The sequence below is a fragment of the Bos indicus x Bos taurus genome, chromosome 11 (genome assembly GCF_003369695.1).
Source record: "Bos indicus x Bos taurus breed Angus x Brahman F1 hybrid chromosome 11, Bos_hybrid_MaternalHap_v2.0, whole genome shotgun sequence".
Lineage (NCBI taxonomy): Eukaryota > Metazoa > Chordata > Mammalia > Artiodactyla > Bovidae > Bos > Bos indicus x Bos taurus.
The window spans coordinates 48,345,602-48,372,574 of NC_040086.1; the positions used below are offsets into that span (position 1 = coordinate 48,345,602).

General features: G+C 38.8%; 1 protein-coding gene across 5 annotated transcripts in view; it reads left to right on the forward strand.

Annotated features, from left to right (window-relative positions):
* Window positions 1-19,258, forward strand: part of IMMT (inner membrane mitochondrial protein) — a 42,755-nt gene extending 23,497 nt beyond the window's left edge. The window contains exons 5-15 of one of the 5 annotated variants that reach the window (XM_027555520.1): window positions 476-613; window positions 976-1,071; window positions 3,497-3,633; window positions 7,720-7,823; window positions 9,049-9,184; window positions 9,731-9,860; window positions 11,276-11,290; window positions 12,611-12,834; window positions 15,477-15,608; window positions 16,848-16,977; window positions 18,305-19,258. In XM_027555520.1, the coding sequence (XP_027411321.1) occupies window positions 476-613; window positions 976-1,071; window positions 3,497-3,633; window positions 7,720-7,823; window positions 9,049-9,184; window positions 9,731-9,860; window positions 11,276-11,290; window positions 12,611-12,834; window positions 15,477-15,608; window positions 16,848-16,977; window positions 18,305-18,939 (1,877 nt within the window). In that variant the 3' untranslated portion in view covers window positions 18,940-19,258. The remainder of the gene's footprint in view (window positions 1-475; window positions 614-975; window positions 1,072-3,496; window positions 3,634-7,719; window positions 7,824-9,048; window positions 9,185-9,730; window positions 9,861-11,275; window positions 11,291-12,610; window positions 12,835-15,476; window positions 15,609-16,847; window positions 16,978-18,304) is intronic. The other 4 variants (XM_027555516.1, XM_027555517.1, XM_027555518.1 and 1 more) reach the window with 4 other exon arrangements.
* The last annotated feature ends 7,715 nt before the right edge of the window (window positions 19,259-26,973 follow it).

The following is a 26,973-nucleotide window of genomic DNA, read 5'->3' on the forward strand; positions in this document are numbered from 1 at the left end:
GTGTTTAAAATTGCCATCTTGTTTTCGTTCACACCTCTTCATTCATCTCTACCATTTTTCAAAGCAATTAAAAAATGGTTTTTGGTTACCTTTTTTTTGCTTACTTTCTTCATTACAGGCTCCTTTTACCCCCTTTGTTATTATTTTCACATGTTATGTAATCTTATGTCCCCTTCTCATGTTAAGTATTAGTACCATTTAGTACTATTACTAGAAGCCTTGCCTGAGAATAATGGTTAGAATACATATGGATGCTGACCAGACTCCTTTCTGTTGTGCTTTCCCAACCATTGTTCATTGTTTATGGATTTATGCAGTGGACAGAGCCCCTGACTAATTTGTGTGTTTGAGTAGTGGCATCACATGCATTTGTGTCTTTAAGGAGTCAGATGTGAAGTGGCAGTAGTAGTAGTAGATTCCTGTTGTTCTCTGTTAACCCAGGAAACTATATACCATGTGTAACATATATTTATAGCACCCACAGAGGCAGCTCAAATTATCTCTGCAGCAGGTGACACACTGTCGGTCCCAGCCCCTGTGGTTCAGCATGAGGAACTTATAAAAACCGATCACCCTGAAACTGGTGAAGGAAAACCCAAGCCTGCAACTTCAGGTAGTTAAATTATCTGTATATGTGGTTTTATAAATGATGTGTTCATCAGAACTATGTACTGTCTAGGCTATTGCTAGATACTCTTAAGTGCACATTTATACTGGCTTTAGGTCTACAGCCTTGCTTAGCTAATTTTTGGTATTTTAGAGAATAAGTCTTTGAAAACAAGGAGCTTTAGAGCTGACCCTTTATTTCTTCATGTTGGAATCATTCAGTCATGATGTGGTTTTATAATCTTTATCACAAAAATGCCCTCAAGTTGATATAGCTGGCAAATACAAATGATGGTGTTTTTATGTCCCCATTAGCTGTTGAAATTCTGTGCTGAAATTTGATTTCCTCTTATTTACTTTTGCTGCAAGAGGAAGCATCCTCAACTTCTGTAAGGGAGCGGCCACCTGAAGAAGTTGCAGCACGACTTGCCCAACAAGAGAAGCAAGAGCAAGTTAAGATTGAGTGTATGTAACCAGATGCTTTCTAAGTACTTGGGTCGTGTCTCTCAGTTGCTTTCTTCTTCAACCTTTGCACAAGTTTCTCATCTGTCAGCTGTTAGTGGTTTCTTTAGTGGCATTGCTCTTATTCACCAGCTTTATTTCATCATTTGTGTTCTTTCCATCTAAACTTTTACCCAGGTGACAAGGGGTTATTCTTAGTGTAAAATTGGTGTAAATTCCAAGTGATGCATGTACTTTCTTCATTTGTTTTTAGTATGGTTAGTGCTGAAGACTCTATATACTTTGCAGAACAGGAATAATTAATGTTTTGGCACCTTGCCTAAGAGTCTTCTAATTGTTACACTTATGCATTTATTTGTGCAGGTTGGAAATGGGTCCTTCTCTAGTTTGTTACCTGGCCTCTGGACTCAGTCTCATCATCCTCTTATATGACATTGTTGAGGGATGGAATGTTTCACACATTTCTGGTTTCCACCCAACTGAGGCTTATCCCTTTTTTAGGTTTCAGTTTTATATTAGGTTTTTTGATGGTTTAAAGAAAAAAGATACTAGTTATCTAAAAATGTATTTTCCTGCCTTAAGGCACATGGAACAAAATTTATTGTATAATGTTGCAGTATACTGATGTCCCTGGAGGTAGTGTGCATGTGGTTTTTTGCTGGACTGAGAGTTGTTAGTTTTAAACTCTTATGACAGCTGTTTGTAGGTGTTTTTTTGTTTTTTTGTCTTCTCTCCATTTATTTCTGTTTGTCTTTCTGCCTTTAGTGGTTCTTGGTTTCCTTCAATTTGCTGGTTCTGTCTTATTCCTAGGAAGCAAGTTTGTTAGAATTGTGTAAAGAGTAGATGGGCCAGTATAAGCACATTTGGTTGGGCTTGTTTTGTGTCCAATTATGTAGTCTATCCTAGAGAATGTTCCATGCATGCTTGAGAAGAATGTGTATTCTGATTTTTTGGATGTAATGTCCTATAGATATCAATTAAGTGTGTTTTATTGTGTAATTTTAATGAGTATAATATCCTCTTTTTCTATTGATCCTTTTATCATTAGATAGTGTTCATCTTTGTCCTTTATGGCCTTTGTTTTAAAGTTTGTTTCATCTGATATGAATATTGCTACTGTTGCTTTCTTGTTTCCATTCACATGAAATGAAAATATCTTTTTCCATCCCCATCCCTTCACTTTCAATCTGTGTGTATCTTTCACCCTGAAGTGGGTCTTCTATAGGCAGCATATTGTAGATTCTTGTTTTATTATCCAAGCTGTAACTCTTTTTTTTTTTTTTTGGCTATGCTGGGTCTTTTTTTTTTTTTAATTTAATTTTAATTGAAGGATAATTGCTTTAAAATAATGCATTGGTTTCTACCAAACATCAGTATGAATCAGCCATAGGTTTGCCCATGTCCCCTCCCACTTGAATATCCCTCCTACCTCCCTCCTCATCCCACCCCTCTAGGTGCTGGGCCTTTGCTGCTGCATGTGGGCTGTTCTCTAGTTGTGGAGAGCAGACTTCTCATTGTACTGGCACTCTATGTTTTTGTTAGGATTAGTCAGTCTGTTGACACTTAAGATAATTACTGATGTATATGTATTTATCTCCATTTTAAACCTTATTTTCCAGTTGATGTACTGTTTCTTTCTTCCTGTGTTCACTTTTGTGATTTGATGGTTTTCATTTGTATTATGCATGAATTCCTTTCTTTTTGGTGTTTGTGAATCTGTGGCGTGTTTTTTTTATTTTTGGTTACCCAGGTTTTCAAGTATGTTAGCCCATTATTATATGTACTTGTGTTAGGCTGATAGTGATATAAGCTCAAACACATTCTAAAAGATCTGTTTTCTTACTCCCCTCCCCCACATTTATTCATTTTGACATCCTGTTTTATATCTTCATGTTTATCCTTTGCTCTTCCTTGTAGTTACAATTGCTTTCACAGAATTTTCTGGACTATTTCCTAAACTATGTACTAACTTATTTAAGTGACCGTCAGTCCTTTCATACATTTGTCTTTCCTGTTGTGATTTTCCCTTGTGTATAGAAAATCCCAGACAGGTTTTATTTTGGAAAAATTCAGATATACATAAAGGTAAAAATAGTATAATAACCCCCATAGATTGATCATCTGGATTAAATAAAAATTTTTTTTAATTTATTTATTTGGCTACACCGGGTCTTAGTTGCAGCATGTGGGATCTAGTTCCCTGACCAGGGATCGAACCTGTGCCCCCTCCATTGGACTACCAGGGAAGTCCCTGGATTCAATAATTTTATCATACTTTTAAGTGTAACTTTGATTCTCTAAAACTGTATTTTGTTTGTTCATTTTGGGGGGAAATGTGACACAAGACTCAACAGGTAAAGAGGGAAAGATTAAAGTAATCAGTGGGGAAGGATCTGGTTTTTAACTTTTTTTTTTTTTTAAACTTCAGCATTAGCTAAGAGCTTAGAAGATGCCCTGAGCCAGACTGCCCGCATCACTCAGCAGGCTATTGTGGCTCAGAATGCTGCGGTGCAGGCTGTCACTGCCCACGCGAACATACTGAAAGCAGCCATGGATGATTCTGAGGTGGGCCAACGAATGTTATACGTGATTTCTTCCTCCTAATTTGGACTCTCTCACTAAGTGAAAGCAAACTAGAATGATTGTCTTTTTAGAAAAACAAAGCAAAATGAAAGAAAAAAGAAAACTTGAAATGTTCTTTTTAATGAATTATATATAGTGCTTTATCTCACAACCATGATGTGGTATTAAGATTAGTTCAGATTTGCTCTCATGTTTTAATACTGCTTGAATGTATTTGTTGTTTGTTTGGTTTTTTTTTTGCTTTAAAATTGCCAACCATTTTTTAAAATATACTTTTTTATGAGATACTTTGAGATGGATACACAGTTGTCAGAAATAATAAAGAGATCCCAGGGTTCCCAAAACACTAGCTACTTTAAATGCTTATGCTGATTATTTACATTATACACTTCAAAGAATAAAGTAATTACACTAATTAAAATGTAATACTGAGACTTAGTAAATTTCCTTTACATTCAGTTATTCAATGTATAAAAATGCATCTTGACATCAAGTCATTTAAAGAATAAAATAAAGTAGAGAACCTAATAAGTCTCAGGGATCAGGATTCTGCATCATCATTAAAGTTATTTTGCCATAATGACTGAGGTTTTTAAAAAGTTAAATACACTTTCATTGCTTTAGGCATATGCACATACATCACAAAGCAGTTAAATTATACTTTTGATGCAAACAGCCAAGAAACTACAACCTTGGAAAAATGAAAAGAAGATTCTGTTTATTTAAAGTCCAAGAAGAAAGCTTAAATCTTAAAGTTCATTCTAAGAAACCACACAGGGAATATTTAATATACTGATTATGCACATGTGAGAAAGCTCGAAGTTGCATGATATCAGGAAATTGAGTTTGAACCCAAGTGAGTTCTCTCAGAAGGACAGTGATTAGAAACTTTAAAATGTCCATGGTACTACTTTGGTGGAAGGCTATACATAAGAGGGTATTTCCTCTCCCCACTGAACATATAACATGTGGTGCATGTGGCTTGAACAGTACAAAATCTATTATAATTAAGACTTTACAACTAAAGGATACTTTATAGTAGAAGTTAACCAGATTAGGTATAGTTAGCTGGTGTTAACAAAATAATCCAGAAAAATGTATGAGCACAAGTTTTGGAATGTTAAAAATTGATCCCAGCTCTTTTTCTTCTAGTAAAAAGCTGTAGTTGCATGTAGGCTCACTCTATAATATATACTGAGTTACTTTCTAAAAGGCAGTGCCTGTAAACAGTTGGACCAGAGGATCGTAGGGGAATCTGGTGTCTGTTTTATAGGACAGCTTATCTTTGGATCTCTACAAGTAGAGGGAAATACATTTTGGCCCCCAGATATGTCGTTGAGACTTACATGATTCATGAGTCTATTTGGGTTAGTTATGAAGAGTTATCCTAATATAATATCAAGGTCTTGTAACAGCATACAGTAAGGTCTTGTAAAATTTTTTGCACATGAAAAGATACTGACATGGCCCAAACCAGCATCCTTTCTTGTTTTTTTTTAGTAATTGAAAAACTTTATTTATTTTTGGCTGTGCTAGGTCTTCATTGCTGTGCGGGCTTTTCTCTAGTTGTGGCAAGCAGGGACTGCACTCTAGTTGTGGTGCGTGGGCTTCTGTTTGCAGTGGCTTCTCTTGTTGTAGAGCCCGGGCTCTAGGGCTGTAGGCTTCAGTACTTACAGCACAGGGGCTCAGTAGTGGGTAGCTCCTGGGGTCTGGAGCACAGGGTCAGTGGATGTGGCCCATGGGCTTAGTTGTTCTGAGGCATGATCTTCCCAGACCGGGGATCGAACCTGTGTCCCTGAATTGGCAGGTGGATTCTTAACTGCTGGACCACCAGGGAAACCCCAGCATGCTTTCTTGATATATTTTATTTTGCAAGATGGCTAGAGTGGTAGTTTACCTAAACCTCAACTTGATTATTTGCACCATGAAACAACTTTGTTTTGTTACTTTACAACAATCTACATAATTATAAAACATAAGAAGTTCAAAAGTGAGATACAAAGGTAAAAAAGAAAGTACCAAGTATTTCTTCTAAAAGCAATTCTTAACCTAGGGTCAAATCTGTGGATAGAATTCAGGGGCTCATTAAACTTGGATGGAAAATATCTTTATTTTCACTAGCCTCAGAAGCTTTTCCTTCATTTATGAATATTGACAACAAAAGCAGTAGTGTTAGTAGTATTCATAACTTTATTACTGAGAGAGCACAAGTATTTTCCTATCACATTATGGGTACTTACAGACTGTTGAAATATCATTTATGCTCATCACTACTTCTAGATTAGGGTATTTATTAGTCCTGCCACTGAATCTTGGTTTGTGTGTCGCAGACTTAAAAAATACATATTTTTTGATCAAATTTCAGTGTAATTGGGCTCCTTTGTAATCTCGTAGTTTCATTTTAAGCATTTAAAAATGTTATTCAGAGAGGCTTCCTCAGATTGCCACAGTGGTCCAGTGGCCAGGTTAATCCTGCCTTAAGGAACTTGGTTGTTTAAACTTTCTGTTGATAATGAATGTACCTTTAAAATCAAGATCACACTTGATGTCAAGGGGAACATAAGGTTGAGAATTGCTTGTGAATGATCCAAAGCAGAGGCATTACTGAGTCCTCTTCCCCTTCAAGTAGCAGGCCTAGGGCTGCAGAGGCAAAACCACTTGTGTTTCTGACAGGGGAAGATACAGGATGGTCATCCAAGGCCCAGGACACCTAACTCAGAGGGCACTCATGTTTTGGGTGTGCAGCAGCCCTTGCTGTGACTCTCTTTGGTGACTTGTCAACTATAATTATTGAATTACTTTAGTCATTTTTTTCCTTGACGATAAATATTTTATTTTCTGGTAATTTAATATGTTCCTGTTTTTCACAAAGGTCCTGGTATAGTGTATAGTCACCCGTCAGTATGTACAGGGCGTTGGGTCCAGTATCAGCCAGGGATACCACAATTCAGGGATGCTCGTCTCATAATTGGCCCTTCTGCATCTGAGGATTGAGCCAGCTGTGGATTGTGTAGTGCTCTGCTAAAAAAAGATCTTCATATAAGTGGTCCCATGCAATTTAGACCTGTGTTGTTAAAGGGTCAGCTGTACTTTGAAGATAAGCCCTAAGGTGGTTTTGTCATATCTAAACATAATATACTACTTTAACCTATATCTACTTGGCAAAGGAAAGGGAGAAAGAAAGTCATTTAAAATAGTTAATAACTAATTTTAAAAGTAGTTTTAAAGAGTTCAAACAGTTGCAAATAGCATCCTGCTCATTGTTTATATGATACAGAGTGAGGGGGAGGATGGAAGCTGGACTCATCTGTGCCACACCTTCAGTTGCAAGGGTTCTCACACAGTCTTGTGTGAGCATCTTGCTGCACAGAGTGTGATTATTCTGCTAGAGGTGGTTTTTATTTTTGGTATGATATAAGCTGTAAATATGAGCCAGCTCTGCTCAGCTGAAGAAGGTGGCAGTTAGTTCCAATGCTGGAGCAAAAAATGTTGAACCTGCCAAAGGAATTTCCAAGGGAGACATTATATAAAGTCCACATTGTGTAAAACCAGCTCAAGGTGGAGTGGGGTTCTTGACAAGACTTGATTTTCTCCTTAAAGATTATGGATAGAGTCATTCTTGTGGGTAATGTTTTGGGGAAGTAGAGACCCCACAAGTGTGTAAACTTTCTATTATACTTACTAATATTTCAGTAGACCTCCAAGTAAGAAAATTTTAAGTACTGGTGCTTCGTTGAAGAAAGATTTAATCCGCAGACAGTTCATGACAAGTTGTTGTTCTTATTCATCTTTTCTGCTTCATATCTCCTTTTGAGAATCTAGCAAAAATATTCTCTCTCTTTAGAGCATACTTGTGCACTGGAACACACGCTTACAGTTTTGGGGGGCTGGTTGATGGGAGATGATTCATGGACTTCTTTGAACCTTTCATGAACATTAGATTAAGAGTTCCTGTTTGGGAGAAATGTTAGGTATACTTTTTTAACCTTTGACTTTCTGTATTTAGTCATGTTATTGTGACAGTACTAGTAGTTATTCACGTGTTCGTAACTAAAGCTTTTTGTTTAGATTGCAGGTGACAAGAAGTCAGCTCAGTGGCGCACAGTGGAGGGCGCGTTGAAGGAACGCAGAAAGGCAGTAGATGAGGCTGCTGATGCCCTTCTCAAAGCCAAGTAATTACTCATGGACTTTGACAAGTAATTAGGGCCTCCTGGTGGCTTTCTTTTGGCTCTGTTTTCTTTGTACTGTCTACATAGAAAGAGGAGAAACCCTTCCCTTCTCCACCTGTACTATATTTTGGTATTAGGAACATGAAAATTTAAAAGGAAGAGAGAGAATAAAATACATAATCTGGCCAAAATAAATTTGGCAGAAACTTAGATAAACAATTTTGTATTTTCTTTGCATATTACTTAGGTGATATGTCTATAGTTTACAGAGATTCTGCCATTATTTCAAGGTTTTTCTGGGATGGCTTGAGCAGTTTTATCAGAATTTAAGGAGTGTGTCACACTCTCTTTGCCTTAACTACCAAAGTAGTTAGCATATAATAGGTCTAGTTTTATGTTACCTTGACCTTGATTCCTGAAAGTTGGCTAAAACTAGAATCAAGCAAGCAAACCAAATATAAGTTCAATCTCTGTCAATAGGAACCTAATATTTGAAAATGGGTTCTCATCAACATTATGGAACTGTTATTTGTCATTCAGAATTTTGTTGTCTTAACATAATATTTATAATTGGTAGAGAAAGGGAAGCTTTCTGATAAAGCCAGCATGTCTTTTAGGAGATTGACAGCATGATGTTCATCACATCAGTAGACCATGAGTCAGGGCTCTGAGTTCTGTGTTTGTGGGTTGTAGATTATAGTCCATCAAGCCTGAATCGAGAGGGCTCCTGAAGACCCAGCTCTATGCTCAGTGAGCTCTTCAGTTTGCTCCCTTGTCTTTATCTTCCTCAAGCTCTCATTGGCAAGGGAGTCAACCTAATCCTTGCAAAAGCTACCATTTATTGAGTGCTCTCAATAGCACAGTAGCAGGTACTGTGCAAGACACTGCTATTGAATTACTTCTAATCCCTATGCCAGAGTGAGCAACAAAGGAGAGGCTGGTCTGGGAGCTAAATCCAGGTCTGCTGGGTTCTGAAGCCTATGTCTTTTCCTGTACACCATGCTACTCATCTGGTCCACTCTTTAAATCTAACTTGAGGTGGTAAAAAACCGAGGTGTTTTCAATTGGTGAGGAAAACTTCTCTGCCTCAATATTGAGTGTGAAAAAGCATTGAGTAGTTGTTTCAAATTAAATGTTTCATAGACTTAATTGTAACTTGTATTGATTTCAATTTTTTTAATAAAGTTGGCAAGGATTAATACTAAACCTTTGTTTTATTGGTTTCCAGAGAAGAGTTTGAGAAGATGAAAAGTGTAATTGAAAATGCAAAGAAAGAAGAGGTTGCTGGGGCCAAATCTCATATAACCGCTGCAGAGGGGAAGCTTCACAACATGATCATTGATCTGGATAATGTGGTCCAAAAGGTGTGTTTTTCAGGTCTTTTATAAGTATTTTTTATTTTTTAATGTAGTTCTTTTGTCAAGGGGTTTTTAAGAATTCAGGAAAATATTAAGGTTCCTGTCATCTTTCTCCCTTCCCCTGGAAAAGAATATTAGTTGTTACTAATTTTAGAAACTTGCTTTGGACATGAAGTGAATTGTTCAGTATTCTTGATACATTTTATAATAGGTAAGTGTTTGCTCATGGTCATTACCGCTTATGGAAATTTCCATTTTGTAGCATCTCTTTTGTCTGCACTTCTGATCTGTGTGGTTAGTTTTTCCATGACCCAGAGAAAGAGGGACAATGGAGTAAGGAGATGGGAAAGGGCTTATCCATGGCATTTGAACAGAATTAGATGGAAACAAAGACAACACTTATATTCCTTTCTCTGACCTTTAGATTTCTTTCTATGTATTACTTATATATTTACAACCAAATGTAAATAAATACATGAATATGACATATTTTTGGGAGTGTTTATGGTATTTCTTGTTCATTTTAACCACATACCCCTTGTATTTGTTCAGGTTCAGGCAGCTCAATCTGAGGCTAAGGTCGTGTCTCAGTATCATGAGCTCGTGGTCCAAGCCCGGGAAGACTTTAAACGAGAGCTGGACAGTATTACTCCAGAAGTCTTGCCGGGGTGGAAGGGGATGAGTAAGTGCAACTGAAGTGTTGGTATTTTACTTTTTCAGTTTTTTTTTTTTTTAAAAAACAACTGATCATCAGATCTAAACTTATCGGCTCCATTCTCTAGTCTAAACCCCTCTGGCATGCATATTTCATCTCATGTGCAGTATAGTGTTTTCAGCATTTTATTTCAGCCATACCTGTGACAGGTGACACACCCTGTTTAGCAATGGTGAACACAAATTCCAGCCAGTGTAATTTGGAATCTTAGTGAGTGAAGTGACATTTTAACCTTGACTCTATTTGCCTATTATATATAAAATTATTGAAAACCTTTGGCACTTTAAAAATATTCATAATGAATTACTTAAGGCATACCTTGTAACTGCTCTGTGACAGCCTTGATTGAGAACTCACCTGGGACATTAGGTGAAAAGGGAAGTTCAGGCTGTGTGGCCTTCAGCTTGCAAATTGCTCAGATTGCAGGGAATTTGGTGGCTAAACAATTACACATTGTAACTGCAGGGAGTAGTCACATCTGCATGAAGCGCTGTGTGACTAAAATCACAGAGATCTGGAGTCTCAACAAAATCAAAATAGAACTTCCTAAAGGCCAATGTCTTTTAGAAACTGAATGTCAGGTAGCATTTGAAGAACTAGTGATACAGGCCTCTCTGGGGTGAAGGTGTTGAAGTTGCATCACAGAACCAAGGCTGGTCTGAGTAGCTCAGGTAATAATGCCAGTGCAGGGATTTTAACGGCATCAGGGCCAACCAGAACGATTTAATGGCAAGAAGTAGAATCAAGGCTGTCAAAAAATAACAGATATGAAGTTAGTTTTTTTTTCATGTGGTTGATTCACCTAAGAGGGAGATAGCAGTTTCTCGTCAAAGCAGAAAATAAAATCAGGATTTTTATGAAAGGATTAAGTGGAGAAATATACAGAGTTCAGTCTGGTAATAGGTTGAGACAGAACTATTTATCTTGTCCATCTTTGCCTGTTCTTCTGCAGCACTGGGTCAGCTCCCTGTTTCTTTGGTTGAGAACCAGATTAAGTGGTTGACTTAATGGACTGTGACTTCCTGAAATAACCTGCAAGCTAATGTGAAGTGGGGGAATAAACGAGAATTGTAGTTCTGTGTAAAAATTTAGTTGTTGCTTCATGAAAAGAGATGAGTCCCCAGAAACCAAAACTACTTTCAGTGTCATTCACTCTCTGATTTTCTGAAATGTTAGAATTTACCTTGATTTATACTGTTTTATGATCCTTTAAAACTTTTTAAGGAAATACACTCATCATTTTGCTTTTCAGTACTAAAATGTGCTTTTTCTACTACTGGCTTCTGGTTCCTTCTTGTTGTCTTTTGGATATTTCTGTACAATGATTAATAACTGATACATGTACTTTCTTTTTCTCAAACCGTTGTTCTTTTCCTTTGTAGGTATTTCTGACCTAGGTGAGTAGTTACATGCATTTTATGTTTAAAGACTTGTGTTTTAAGTCTTAAAAAGGCTCAAGTCTTTATTTTGCCTGTGATTCTCATACTAAACTATCAAAATTAATATAAAATAGAATTATGTTGCTTGCCATAAATCTAATTTGGATATTTTTGTCATCCATATGTTCTCAGGAACAAAAACGTTTTTACCATGTGATCGGAAACCTGTAGATGTGATGTATGTGAAGATATATATTTTTAAGTTTTTATTTTATAAAATTTCAAACATTAAAAAGGAAGAAGAAAATTGTAATGAACTCCTGTGGACCCGTCTCCCAACTTTAGCAATTACCAACACCTGGCTGGTTTTGTCTCATTTATTCCCCCAGCTTATGTTGAAGCAAATCCCAAATATCATATTCTTTCACTTGTAAAAACTTTCTGTATATTTTACTGTTATCACCAAACCATTGTCACACTCAACAATAATTCTTTGTGTTATCAAAGTTGCTTCAGAGTTCAAATAGCCCACTTTCTAGAATGAGTTTTTTTTAGTTCTTTTTGATCAAATCAATATCTAAAGGAGCTACACATATTGAATTTGGTCTATAAATCTCTTATTCTTTTTTTGCTTCTTGATTTACTTAATTGTGGAATTGCGTCATTTGTCATATAGGATTTCCCATAGTCTTTATTTTGCTGTTACAGCCGTAATTGTTAACCTGTGGTAATATCTCAGAACACTTGTGGAGTGTGAGATTGGGAAAGAAAAAAAAGAGAGTCAGAATCTGAATATAATTATTTTGAAAAGCTCTAAAAATGGTTCTGATGGACAGCTCTGGCTGCAGATTACTGTCGTGGATTATATTACCTGTGTAAGAAAAAGCACAAAGTTCTGATTAGGGAAAAGTCTGAGAGAATTTGAATTTGAGTCAAGTTTTAGCAGAAAAGAATCTTTATTTGGATTCCTGTTATGCTTGAAAGAAAATGATTGTGTATGTAAGCTTGTCCTGAGAGGCAAAATTACATTGAGTTATAAAGCCAGTTTATAATTAGTTTAGATTGGAAGTACTACTAATTTGGGTTACTGGAAAAAAAAAAGTGGTTCTATACTTGAAGGCCTCCCTGAACAGTTTTACTTGGAATTGGAAATATCCAGTTGTTGGACATGAGCTGTGCATTTCTGATTACACTGCAACCTCTGTATCTCTTGTGAAATGTCAGCTCCTCTTATCTTTTCTTTCTAGCTGTGAAAATTAAATTGCAGTCAGTTGAGGCAAGTTACTTGGATGTATGATTTGGGTGGCATCATTGACATTTTCATGTGGTTTGGTTTAGCTGACAAGCTGTCTGCCGATGACCTGAATGCCCTGATTGCTCATGCGCATCGCCGCATTGACCAGCTGAACAGAGCACTGGCCGAACAGAAAGCCACAGAGAAGCAGCACATTGCCTTAGCCTTGGAGAAACAGAAGCTGGAGGAAAAGCGGGCATTTGACTCTGCAGTAGCAAAAGCATTAGAGCATCACAGAAGTGAGATACAGGCTGAACAGGACAGAAAGGTAAAGAAATGAGTAAAGTTAACCAATATTTATGTGAATCTAGCTTGATTATCTACCTCTCGAAAATAATAGCAGCAGTCACTGACTTCAGAATACTAGCTGTCAATTAGGCCAGCCCATCTTTGAATGGAGCATCTGCCCTTGTTCTTGTCAGAACTTCTAGGAAAGGATGAGTCTAACAGCAAGCCTTTATGTTGAGCAGATGCAGAAGTGCCAGAAAGTAATGAGCTGCTAGCATCCCGGATTATCTAGCTTGTCTTTTCCCAGTGGAGCCTTTCAGCCCCTTAAGCAGTGTTGAAAGAGTCTCTGTTGTTTAGTCACTCAGTTGTGTCCCGCTCTTGGGACCCCAGGAACTATAGCCTGCCAGGCTCCTCTGTCCATGGGCTTTCCTAGGCAAGAATACTGGAGTGGGTTGCCTTTTCCTTCTCCAGGGGATCTCCCCAATCCAGAGACTGAACCATGTCTCGTGCATTGGCAGGCAGGTTCTTTACCACTGAGCTACCTGGGAAGCCCAGAAGTCCCTGTTGGATTCTGAGAATATTTTTCTCTGAGTGTCTCTGAGTGGTTGGTAGTTAAGCATGGATGAAATAGCTGTGGTCTTCTGCCTGTGCACATTGTGTATTAAAGAGGTGTCTACTGACTGATTAGGAACCTCGCTACTCATTCTACCTTCGGGTATTCTCTGACCACTTACTCCTAAAAGTGCTTTCTTCCTTAGACGGCCAGATACCACACTCTGCCGGCCCTTCCCCCACCTTGCTGACACTCTTTGGCCTCTGTTGCTCAGCCTTTCAAATATCAGCGTGCATTTACATTGTCCTGAAACCTTTTATCCATCTTGCTGCCTCCAGGTGCTCTTAGCTAGTCCTGTGGCCAATGTCACTGACATTTATTTTGCAGGCTCTGACCTCTGCTGTGGTTTCTTGGGCTGACTTGATGACTCCCAGCTGGATTTTCAGTAGTCATTTCATGTTCAAAACAAATTTCTTGATTCTGTGCAACCTGTTTTCCAGCCCCTCAGCTTGTTTTTCTCTAAACAAATCTCCATGCACTCAGTTAATCAAGCTAGAAATCGTGCTCAGTTAGTTGTTCCTCCATCAACTTTCACATTCAGGCCATTGAGAGTCTACCAAGCTCTGCATCAAGAGTAAATCCCCAAACTCTCCACTAGTTTCTCTTTCAGTTACCACCACCTTAGTCTACATTGTCTTCTTGACAGGTGGTTCCCGTTTGCATACCTATCTTTCTTTGTTTACACAGGCAGATGGTCTTTATTTATAAAATATATTCTCATCAGACACTGTGCTGCTGCAAATTCTCCACTGACTGCCCAGGGCATTTAATATAAAATCCAAATTCATAACTTATACCTGGAAAGCCCTTGATCTCATTCCTGTTTGCTGTGAGCCAGGCTTCCCTTACTTGTTTTATTTCGCAGGTTCCCTGAGTGTTTTTATTGATGTTGTTTTGGTGCCTTGACTACATCTTTTTGAAGGCAGAAGGAGAAGAGGGTAGTAGAGGATGAGATGGTTGGATGGCATCACCAACTCAATGAACATGAGTTTGAGCAAACTCCGGGAGTTGGTAATGAACAGGGAGGCCTGGTGTGCTGCAGTCCATGGGGCTGCAAAGAGTTGGACACGACTGAGTGACTGACCAACAACAGCCCATTCCTGTTCCCTTCCCTCTAAAGTAGAGCCTCTGTATTACTTTTTCATCTATTGCCCTATTTATTTTCTTAACAAGTATCACAGTCTGAGATGTCACTCATTCCTCTCTTGAAATATATACCTTGGCAATAGTGCGAGAAGTTTGTCTACCTTGAGCACCATTTCATTCACGCTTATAGTGGGCAGTACCTGGCACAGGACTGGTACTTCATAAATATTTATCAATTGACTGAATGGATTCATTTATTAACTGTATTGTTTCTGAGAAAAGTTATGAATTCCAGGTAATTAGTGTTAAGTAATTTGTAGCATGATCCATGTCTAATTATTAAGCCAGACTTGATAGACTTTTCAGTTTTGCCTTGATTTGGCCTGTGTGAATCTAAATTCATATGAAAATCAGCAGTTTCAGAGCAGCTTTCTTTGTTGAGAGAGATTGTGTTCAATAACTGCCAGATATTTGTTAATTTTCTTAACACTTCTGCATGGTAGGCATTATTATTCACAGAGGAGAAAATGGAGACAGAAGATGAATAATTTTGCTGAGGGCACACACATAGTTGCAGTGAAGCTGTGTTTGATCTCAAATCTTTATAGTTGTTTTTTCTATGAGCTTAGATTTCTTAATTCCCAGGGGAGTTTGTGATTCAGGAAATGACAGTGTTTGTTTCGGAGACAGCCTGGTGATATGGAAGAAACCCAAGTTTGAGGGAGGGATCAAAGAAGCCCCTGTTTGAATCTGATTTTGCTATAGCCATATGACATAGCTGTGTGACCTTATATGAGTCGCTTTTTCACACTTAGCTTTCTGATTCATATTAGCATTCGAAGTATAGAGTGTGTTCACATTCACGGCCAATCATAGGGGTTCCAGACCAAGAAGTTGCCATCATCGTGGTTACTGGTCTTTCTCATTTGCTTAAGCATTTGTGCAGATTTGAGAACTCCTCATTACTGTGCTTGACTTCACAGGTAGAGGAAGTCAGAGACGCCATGGAGAATGAAATGAGAACCCAGCTTCGCCGGCAGGCTGCTGCCCACACTGATCACTTACGAGACGTCCTTAGGGTCCAAGAGCAGGAACTGAAGTATGAGTTTGAGCAGGTGAGGACCTGTTGTAAAGCATTGTCTCCTCTTCAACCTTCTTTTCCCATTTATGTTATAAATAGTCTCTGCTTTCATCTAATGTCTCCACGTCCTTTCATATGAGGTGTGGAAGCATGGAGCAAAGTTTCTAATGGTACCCATCGTGGAGTGCAGGGGAAGGGGGAGCTTTTTTGTCATGTAAATATTCATTGATTTCGCTGCGTTGGGTCTTAGTTGAAGCATGTGGGATCTTTGTGAGGCTCACAGACTCTAGTTGTGCTGCGCAGGATCAGTAGTTGTGGCGAGCAGATTTAGTTGCTCCTCAGCATGTGGGATCTTAGTTCCCTGACCAGGGATCAAACCCTAGTGCCCAGCATTGCAAGGCAGATTCTTAACCACTGGACCACCAGGGAAGTCCTGGTTGGGGGGTGGGTGGGTGAAGTGGTGGGCTTTTGTATATTTGCAAATCTGCTCCTTCTTGCATTAAGGTGTACCTGTGTGTTACTGATCAGATAAGTGTTTTATATCTATGTCCTAGTCATTTGGAGACTTCAGAGCTTTAAGGAGTGTTGGTACAGGGATTTCAGGTATGCAGGTAGTGATACTTGAGACATGTATTTCCTGCTTTATCTCTACAAACTCTGTGGATTACGTAGTAGTTCTCAGATTTTTATCTGAGGAAACATCCGAGAGAGGTGAAGTTTGGAAATACAGCAAATCATGAGGATACCTTTTATAATGAGTTTCTACTCAGGCCGTTTATAATACATTAACTTATTATCTTGTCTCACAAGAAGGGAATGAGGTTTTCTAAGTAAGGAAAGCTTCTGGAAAATTGAAATTTATGCTGATAGGAAAAGGTATATTACTTTAAATTCTATTTGTTGTGTATTTTTCTGAGAAAAAAATGAACTCAAAGAAGAAGATACTGAATTGAATGTAAATATGGGTGGCTATATAGTTACCTTATTTTCTAAAGTTGTCATTTTCTCATTTTAATAGACTTCTTCCTTCTGGTCTTCCTCCTCTTAATATTAGGTTCCACCAGTAAATTTGTAGAAGATTAAAATTAAACATCAGATATAAATTTTAAGAAATTTTTGAAACTTGACACACAATGTAAGTTTCATGACACCTGTTTTGAGATAAAGGCCGTCTTTGCTTTTGAACATAGCAGTTATTGGAAGACTTAGTGACCCAATAAGTGACATACATGGAGGTAGCATCACTTTTTTTGTCAACTATTTATACTTTCAGGACCTGTCTGAGAAACTTGCTGAACAAGAATTACAGTTTCGTCGGCTCAGCCAGGAGCAGGTTGACAACTTTACTCTGGATATAAACACTGCCTATGCCAGACTGAGAGGAATCGAGCAGGCTGTTCAGAGTAAGCACGTGGAACCTCTTACAGCTGACTTCATTCAGCCCTACTTCTTAGAGGAAATTCTCGTTATGAGGATAATGGTGTACCTGCATTGACATTAGGGAATGAAGATGCTAAAATCACTCTAATAAGTTGTATTCATTTCTTAGAAAATTAGCGTCAGATTTGGTTAAGTTTGGATTACAGTGCTGTGAGAGGGAACTTAAAGTGTTGGTCACTGGGTCATGTCCAGTTCTTTGTGACCCCATGGCCTGTAGCCTACCAGACTCATCTGTTCACGGACTCTCCGGCAAGAATACTAGAGTGGGTTGCTATGCCCTCCTCCAGGGGATCTTCCTGACCCAGGGATTGCACTCAGGATTCCCGCATTGCAGGCAAATTCTTTACCATCTGAGCCATCAGGGAAGCCTCAAACTTAAGGAATCTAAAACTTAAACCTAAAATACCTTGCAGTTATACTCATGTGACCAGCATGAGGTCACCATTTACATGGCAGTTTACCCTATACACTTTGGTTGTGTCCCACACACCAAGTGGAGAAAAGGTCAGTGTTGTGGCATGCTCACCCTCAAGGCTCTGCTGACCCATGTCCAGCCCTGCTGTCACAGGGTTAGCTGGGGGTGATTTGCTGTTCCACGCACCAGATGGACAGTAGTTATACTGAGGCCTCCATGGGCCGCACTGAGAGGGAAATGTCCTGACAGTGAAGGTGTTATTAATGAAATGGGCTTCTTTGGGGTGTGATGGAACCTTTTTTTTGTCAGATTAGTAGAACAAACTGAGTACTCATAAAATTTCAGGATCCAGTAGCCTTCCATTCCTTTGCAGGAAGTTTCTGATGGCCTTAGTAGAAGTCTTAGCCTAGATTAAGAGGTACGTCTCTTTCTCAAAACATTTCTGGAGATAAACATATCTGAATTAGATACCATCCACTGTCCCAGATGTCACAGGGAGAGGGAAGGGAGACTCACCTGTGTATATCCATCTGCCCTACTCCCTCCAGGGTTGTAGTCAAAATGAGTCCTCAACCACTGATGGACATTGGGTTGTTTCCAGTGATTACAAATAAAGTTGTGATGAAAATTTGTGTACAAAAACCGCCCCCCACCACCAAGTCCTCAGCCAAGTATGTCGTGCCTGGTGGCCTCATGTGAAGAGGCTGGCTAGGAAAAACTGCGCCAGAAGCAAGTGGTGGGATGGGCGAGGCAGAGGCTCTGTCCAGCCCCATCTTCCCCTTTTGTGGACTCAGCTTATTGAGGTGTATCAGTTCTCTGCTTGTATGAGAAGGACTTGTAGTCAAGTGGGGAAAACAGTCTGTCTTTTTTTGTAGGTCATGCAGTTGCTGAGGAGGAGGCCCGAAAAGTGCACCAGCTCTGGCTCTCAGTGGAGGCCCTGAGGTACCGCATGAAGACGGCGTCTGCAGACCTGCCCACAGTTCCCCTGGGCAGTGCGGTTGAGGCCATCCGAGCCAGCTGCTCTGATAGTGAATTTGCCCAGGCGCTAACCGCAGCCCTCCCCCCAGAGTCCCTGACCCGTGGGGTGTACAGTGAAGAGACCCTTAGAGTCCGTTTCTATGCCGTCCAGAAACTGGCCCGCAGGGTAGCCATGATTGATGAGACCAGAAATAGCTTATACCAGTACTTCCTCTCCTACTTACAGTCCCTGCTCCTGTTCCCCCCTCAGCAGCTGAAGCCGCCAGCAGAGCTCTGCCCCGAGGATGCAGATACATTTACGCTCCTGTCATACGCCTCCTATTGCCTTGAGCACGGCGACCTGGAGCTGGCAGCAAAGTTCGTCAATCAGCTGAAGGGGGAGTCCAGACGAGCAGCCCAGGGCTGGCTGAAGGAAGCCCGCGTGACCCTGGAAACCAGGCAGATAGTGGAGATTCTGACAGCATATGCCAGTGCTGTGGGGATAGGGACCACTCAAGTGCAACAGCAGGAAGGCCTAGGAAGAGTCCCGTAAAGTCATGTTCTATATCAGAGGAAATCGGCAGTAATACCTGAAGGGTTTGCAACAGGGTCTTAGAATTGTCTAGAAGTGAGAAGGTTACAAGTACTGTTCCAAATGTTAACACCTGTTGCATTTATATTATTTCCACTTGCTATCATGTCAGTCAACTCCAGGAGTATTTTATTTGCAACTTGTGTAACATTTTCTGTTTTTCAGGTTTTACTGATCAGGCTTGTGAGCCAGTCAAAATAATGTTTGTGATCACTATTACTATTGATTTTGCCCTTGGAGCAAACTGAATAAAATAAAAAGATGAAAACTGAGTAGCTTATCCCGTTTCAAAAAGTACCATTTCTGGTTTGTTGTGTATATAGAAAATTTCCTTAAGCAGCAGCAACAGCAGAAGTAGGAACTCCTGGGTGCTGTTTCTAGGCTGTGAGTTGGGTTATATAGATAAGCCAAAATGGCACTATATTTGTAATTGGAAATATATCATTCCAGTGATTTGAAGGCACTAGAAATAGTGTGTAACCCAAACTTTGCTACCACAGGGAAAAACTGTGTTTCACACTGGGGCACAATACATTCACACACACCCTTACGTGCATGTGTACCTGAAACAGTTTCTGGAACCACTCCTTTTTTATTGTTAGCATCGTTTATTTGGCTGCACCAGGTCTTGGTTGTGACACGTGGGATCTTTAATTGTGTCATGCAAACTCTTAGTTGGGGCACATGGGATCTTATTTCCTGACCCAGGATCGAATCCAGGCTCTTTGCATTGGGAACGTGGCATCTTAGCTACTGGACTACCAGGGAAGTCCCTCTTTTCTACTTGTGATGCACTCTGTTCTGGTCTGTGGCATTAGAGAAATGTTGGTCTCTTCTCTACCCACAAATTAATGCCACAGCCCTCAGATGCGTTCCTGGCTCTGAGTTCTGACACCCTAATAGCTGCCCTTGCTCCTGTTTGGTGTGTGGACTGTGAATCTCTCCAAATGACGTGGGGTGGTGAGCCTGGAATCTTAAAGGGATTTAAACTGGATTGCTGTAAAACCCAGAGAACTTGCTTACCTTGCTTCTCTGAGGACTAGAACAATTTCCTAGTGGGTAAGCATTAACAAATGTTTTATCTTTTATTTTTCATTTCATGAAATTACTGTCAACATTTTTTTCCAAAATCATAATCTTGTGGAGGCATCTGTTCATAAACCGGTTATTGAAGGAGCATTTTAATCTGAGCAACATACCTGGAAATCATGAAAAAAGGAGACAATTGATTATATATTTCTGCAGGAGTATACCAGCTGATGATTGTTAAATGAACAGTATGAAAAGGCAAAAAGGTATGACACTGAAAGATGAACTCCCCAGGTTGGTAGGGGCCCAATATGCCACTGGAGAAGAATGGAGAAATAACTCCAGAAAGAATGAAAAGGGAGCCAAAGCAAAAACAACACCCAGTTGTGGATGTGATGGGTGATGGAAGTAAAGTCCGATGCTGTAAAGAGCAATATTGCATAGGAACCTGGAGCGTTAGGTCCATGAATCAAGGCAAATTGGAAGTGGTCAAACAAGAGATGGCAAGAGTGAACATGACATTTTAGGAATCAGTAAACTAAAATGGACTGGAATGGGTGAATTTAACTCAGATGACCATTATATCTACTATTGTGGGCAGGAAGAAATGGAGTAGCCCTCATAGTCAACAAAAGAGTCCAAAATTCAGTACTTGGATGCAATCTCAAAAACGACAGAATGTTCTCTATTTGTTTCCAAGGAAAACCATTCAATATCACAGTAATCCACAGTAATCTGTGCCCTGACCGGTAATGCTGAAGAAGTTGAAGTCGAACAGTTCTATGAAGACCTACAAGACCTTCTAGAACTAACACCCAAAAAAGATGTCCTTTTCATTAGAGGGGACTGCAATGCAAAAGAAGTCAAGAAATACCTGGAGTAACAGGCAAATTTGGCCTTGGGTACAAAATGAAGCAGGTCAAAGGCTAAGAGTTTTGCCAAGAGAATGCACTGGTCATAGCAAACACCCTCTTCCAACAACACAAGAGAAGACTCTACACATGGATATCACCAGATGGTCAATACTGAAATCAGATTGATTATATTCTTTGCAGCCGGAGATGGAGCAGCTTTATACAGTCAGCAAAAAAACAAAACAAAACAAAAAAAGACCAGGAACTGACTGTGGCTCAGATGATGAACTCTTCCTTATTGCCAAATTCAGACTTAAATTGAAGAAAGTAGGGAAAACCATGAGACCATTCAGGTTTGACCTAAATCAAATCCCATATGATTATACAGTGGAAGTGACAAATAGATTCAAGGGATTAGATCTGATAGAGTGTGAAGAACAATGGACAGAGGTTCATGACATTGTACAGGATGCAGTGATCAAGACCATCATCAAGAAAAAGAAATGCAAAAAAGACAAAATGGTGGTCTGATGAGGCCTTACAAATAGCTGAGAAGCAAAAGGCAAAGGAGAAAAGGAAAGATACAAGCATGTGAATACAAAGTTCCAAAGAATAGTGAGGAGAAATAAAGGCTTCCTCAGTGATCAGTGCAAAGAAACAGAGGAAAACAATAGAATGGGAAAGACTAGAGATCTCTTCAAGAAAATCAGAGATACCAAGGGAACATTTCATGCAAAGATGGGCACAATTAAGGACAGAAATGGTATGGACCTAACAGCAGCAGAAAATATTAAGAAGAGGTGGCAAGAATACAGAGAAAAACTATACAAAAAAGATCTTCAGGACCCACATAACCATGATGGTGTGATCACTCACCTAGAGCCAGACATCCTGGAATGTGAAGTCAAGTGGGCCTTAGGAAGCATCCTATGAAAAAAGCTAGTGGAGGTGATGGAATTCCAGTTGAGCTATTTCAAATCGTAAAAGATGATGCTATGAAGGTGCTACACTCAATATGCCAGCAAATCTGGAAAATTCAGCAGTGGCCACAGGACTGGAAGAGGTCAGTTTTCATTCCAATTCCAAAGGCAATGCCAAAGAATGCTCAATCTACTGCACAGTTGCACTTATCTCACACACTAGTGAAGTAATGCTCAAAATTCCCCAGGCCAGGCTTCAACAGTATGTGAACCATGAACTTCCAGATTTTCAAGCTGGATTTAGAAAAGGCAGAGGAATCAGATATCAAATTGCCAACATCAGCTGGATCATCAAAAAAGCAAGAGTTCCAGAACAACATCTACTTTTCCATCATTTATTTAACTTACATGCAGAGTACATCATGAGAAATGCTGGGCTAGATGAAGCACAAGCTGGGATCAAGATTGCCGGGAGAAATATCAATAACCTCAGATAGGCAGATGACACCACCCTTATGGCAGAAAGTGAAGAACTAAAGAGCCTTTTTATGAAAGAGGAGAGTGAAAAAGTTGGCTTAAAGCTCAACATTCAGAAAACTAAGATCATGGCATCTGGCCCCATCACTTCATGGCAAATAGATGGAGAAACAGTGGAAACAGTGTCAGAATTTATTTTTCTGGGCTCCAAAATCACTGCAGATGGTGACTGCAGCCATGAAATTAAAAGATGCTTACTCCTTGGCAGGAAAGTTATGACCAACCTAGACAGCATACTGAAAAGCAGAGACATTACTTTGCTAACAAAGGTCCGTCTAGTCAAGGCTATGGTTTTTCCAGTGGTCATGTATGGATGTGAGAGTTGGACTGTGAAGAAGGCTGAGCACTGAAGAATTGATGCTTTTTTTTTTTTTTTTTTCTGCATATGAAAGAAACATTTATTAAAAATCTTGTACTTACAAAGAAGTCTAAAGAAGAAAAGCTGTAATATATCTCAGATATTACATACAAAAACTCATAAAGAAATAAAAGCTACCCATAGCCCTACTATCCAGAGACAATTGCTGCTGACAGTATGATATACATCCTTCTGTATTTTGAAAATATACATGAGTGTACACCTATCTATCCATCTGCAATTTATATCATTCAATAGATACAGTTATACATATTACTTTTTCACTTAATGTATTAGAAGTATCTCCAAAATCTCCCCTAACATGAGTTTATTTTTTTTTTTTTTGTTAAGAACACATAATACATGCAATTTTACTTAAATGTGAGAGGTTAAATTATATCAAAACATCCCTACATAAAATAATTATGTGTATTAAGCATTTTCTATCTTTACTTTTTAAATTTTTTTTTTTCCACCACAGGTATACATATGTTCCCCATCCTGAACCCTCCTCCCTCCTCCCTCCCCATACCATCCCTCTGGGTCGTCCCAGTGCACCAGCCCCAAGCATCCAGCATCATGCATTGAACCTGGACTGGCATCTCGTTTCATACATGACATTTCACATGTTTCAATGCCATTCTCCCAAATCTTCCCACCCTCTCCCTTTCCCACAGAGTCCATAAGCCTGTTCTATACATCAGTGTCTCTTTTGCTGTCTCGTATACAGGGTTATCGTTACCATCTTTCTAAATTCCATATATATGCGTTAGTATACTGTATTGATGTTTTTCCTTCTGGCTTACTTCACTCTGTATAATAGGCTCCAGTTTCATCCACCTCATTAGAACTGATTCAAATGTATTCTTTTTAATGGCTGAGTAATACTCCATTGTGTATATGTACCACAGCTGTCTTATCCATTCATCTGCTGATGGACATCTAGGTTGCTTCCATGTCCTGGCTATTATAAACAGTGCTGCGATGAACATTGGGGTACACGTGTCTCTTTCCCTTCTGGTTTCCTCAGTGTGTATGCCCAGCAGTGGGATTGCTGGATCATAAGGCAGTTCTATTTCCAGTTTTTTAAGGAATCTCCACACTGTTCTCCATAGTGGCTGTACTAGTTTGCATTCCCACCAACAGTGTAAGAGGGTTCCCTTTTCTCCACACCCTCTCCAGCATTTATTATTTGTAGACTTTTGGGTCGCAGCCATTCTGACTGGTGTGAAATGATATCTCATAGTGGTTTTTATTTGCATTTCTCTGATAATGAGTGATGTTGAGCATCTTTTCATGTGTTTGTTAGCCATCTGTATGTCTTCTTTGGAGAAATGTCTATTTAGATCTTTGGCCCATTTTTTGATTGGGTCATTTATTTTTCTGGAGTTGAGCTGTAGGAGTTGCTTGTATATTTTTGAGATTAGTTGTTTGTTGGTTGCTTCATTTGCTATTATTTTCTCCCATTCTGAAGGCTGTCTTTTCACCTTGCTAATAGTTTCCTTTGATGTGCAGAAGCTTTTAAGTTTAATTAGGTCCCATTTGTTTATTTTTGCTTTTATTTCCAATATTCTGGGAGGTGGGTCATAGAGGATCCTGCTGTGATGTATGTCAGAGAGTGTTTTGCCTATGTTCTCCTCTAGGAGTTTTATAGTTTCTGGTCTTACGTTGAGATCTTTAATCCATTTTGAGTTTAGTTTTGTATATGGTGTTAGAAAGTGTTCTAGTTTCATTCTTTTACAAGTGGTTGACCAGATTTCCCAGCACCACTTGTTAAAGAGATTGTCTTTAATCCATTGTGTATTCTTGCCTCCTTTGTCAAAGATAAGGTGTCCATATGTGCGTGGATTTATCTCTGGGCTTTCTATTTTGTTCCATTGATCTATATTTCTGTCTTTGTGCCAGTACCATACTGTCTTGATAACTGTGGCTTTGTAGTAGAGCCTGAAGTCAGGTAGGTTGATTCCTCCAGTTCCATTTTTCTTTTTCAAGATCGCTTTGGCTATTCGAGGTTTTTTGTATTTCCATACAAATTGTGTAATTATTTGTTCTAGCTCTGTGAAGAATACTGTTGGTAGCTTGATAGGGATTGCATTGAATCTATAAATTGCTTTGGGTAGTATACTCATTTTCACTATATTGATTCTTCCAATCCATGAACATGGTATATTTCTCCATCTATTAGTGTCCTCTTTGATTTCTTTCACCAGTGTTTTATAGTTTTCTATATATAGGTCTTTAGTTTCTTTAGGTAGATATATTCCTAAGTATTTTATTCTTTTCGTTGCAATGGTGAATGGAATTGTTTTCTTAATTTCTCTTTCTGTTTTCTCATTATTAGTGTATAGGAATGCAAGGGATTTCTGTGTGTTGATTTTATATCCTGCAACTTTACTATAATCATTGATTAGTTCTAGTAATTTTCTGGTGGAGTCTTTAGGGTTTTCTATGTAGAGGATCATGTCATCTGCAAATAGTGAGAGTTTTACTTCTTCTTTTCCAATTTGGATTCCTTTTATTTCTTTTTCTGCTCTGATTGCTGTGGCCAAAACTTCCAAAACTATGTTGAATAGTAATGGTGAAAGTGGGCACCCTTGTCTTGTTCCTGACTTTAGAGGAAATGCTTTCAATTTTTCACCATTGAGGATAATGTTTGCTGTAGGTTTGTCATATATAGCTTTTATTATGTTGAGGTATGTTCCTTCTATTCCTGCTTTCTGGAGAGTTTTTTATCATAAATGGGTGTTGAATTTTGTCAAAGGCTTTCTCTGCATCTATTGAGATAATCCTATGGTTTTTGTTTTTCAATTTGTTAATGTGGTGTATTACATTGATTGATTTGCGGATATTGAAGAATCCTTGCATCCCTGGGATAAAGCCCACTTGGTCATGGTGTATGATCTTTTTAATGTGTTGTTGAATTCTGATTGCTAGAATTTTGTTTAGGATTTTTGCATCTATGTTCATCAGTGATATTGGCCTGTAGTTTTCTTTTTTTGTGGGATCTTTGTCAGGTTTTGGTATTAGGGTGATGGTGGCCTCATAGAATGAGTTTGGAAGTTTACCTTCCTCTGCAATTTTCTGGAAGAGTTTGAGCAGGATAGGTGTTAGCTCTTCTCTAAATTTTTGGTAGAATTCAGCTGTGAAGCCGTCTGGACCTGGGCTTTTGTTTGCTGGAAGATTTTTGATTACAGTTTCAATTTCCGTGCTTGTGATGGGTCTGTTAAGGTTTTCTATTTCTTCCTGGTCGAGTTTTGGAAAGTTGTACTTTTCTAAGAATTTGTCCATTTCTTCCTTGTTGTCCATTTTATTGGCATATAATTGTTGATAATAGTCTTTTATAATCCTTTGTATTTCTGTGTTGTCTGTTGTGATCTCTCCATTTTCGTTTCTAATTTTATTGATTTGATTTTTCTCCCTTTGTTTCTGGATGAGTCTGGCTAATGGTTTATCAATTTTATTTATCCTTTCAAAGAACCAGCTTTTGGCTTTGTTGATTTTTGCTATGGTCTCTTTTGTTTCTTTTGCATTTATTTCTGCTCTAATTTTTAAGATTTCTTTCCTTCTACTAACCCTGGGGTTCTTCGTTTCTTCCTTTTCTAGTTGCTTTAGGTGTAGAGTTAGGTTATTTATTTGACTTTTTTCTTGTTTCTTGAGGTGTGCCTGTATTGCTATAAACTTTCCCCTTAGGACTGCTTTTACTGTGTCCCACAGGTTTTGGGTTGTTGTGTTTTCATTTTCATTCGTTTCTGTGCAAATTTTGATTTCTTTTTTGATTTCTTCTGTGACTTGTTGGTTATTCAGCAGGGTGTTGTTCATCCTCCATATGCTGGAATTTTTAATAGTTTTTCTCCTGTAATTGAGATCTAATCTTACTGCATTGTGGTCAGAAAACATGCTTGGAATGATTTCTATTTTTTTGAATTTACCAAGGCTAGCTTTATGGCCCAGGATGTGATCTATCCTGGAGAAGGTTCCATGTGCGCTTGAGAAAAAGGTGAAATTCATTGTTTTGGGATGGAATGTCCTATAGATATCAGTTAGGTCTAACTGGTCTATTGTATCATTTAAAGTTTGTGTTTCCTTGTTAATTTTCTGTTTAGTTGATCTAACCATAGGTGTGAGTGGGGTATTAAAGTCTCCCACTATTATTGTGTTATTGTTAATTTCTCCTTTCATACTTGTTAGCATTTGTCTTACATACTGCGGTGCTCCCGTGTTGGGTGCATATATATTTATAATTGTTATATCTTCTTCTTGGATTGATCCTTTGATCATTATGTAGTGACCTTCTTTG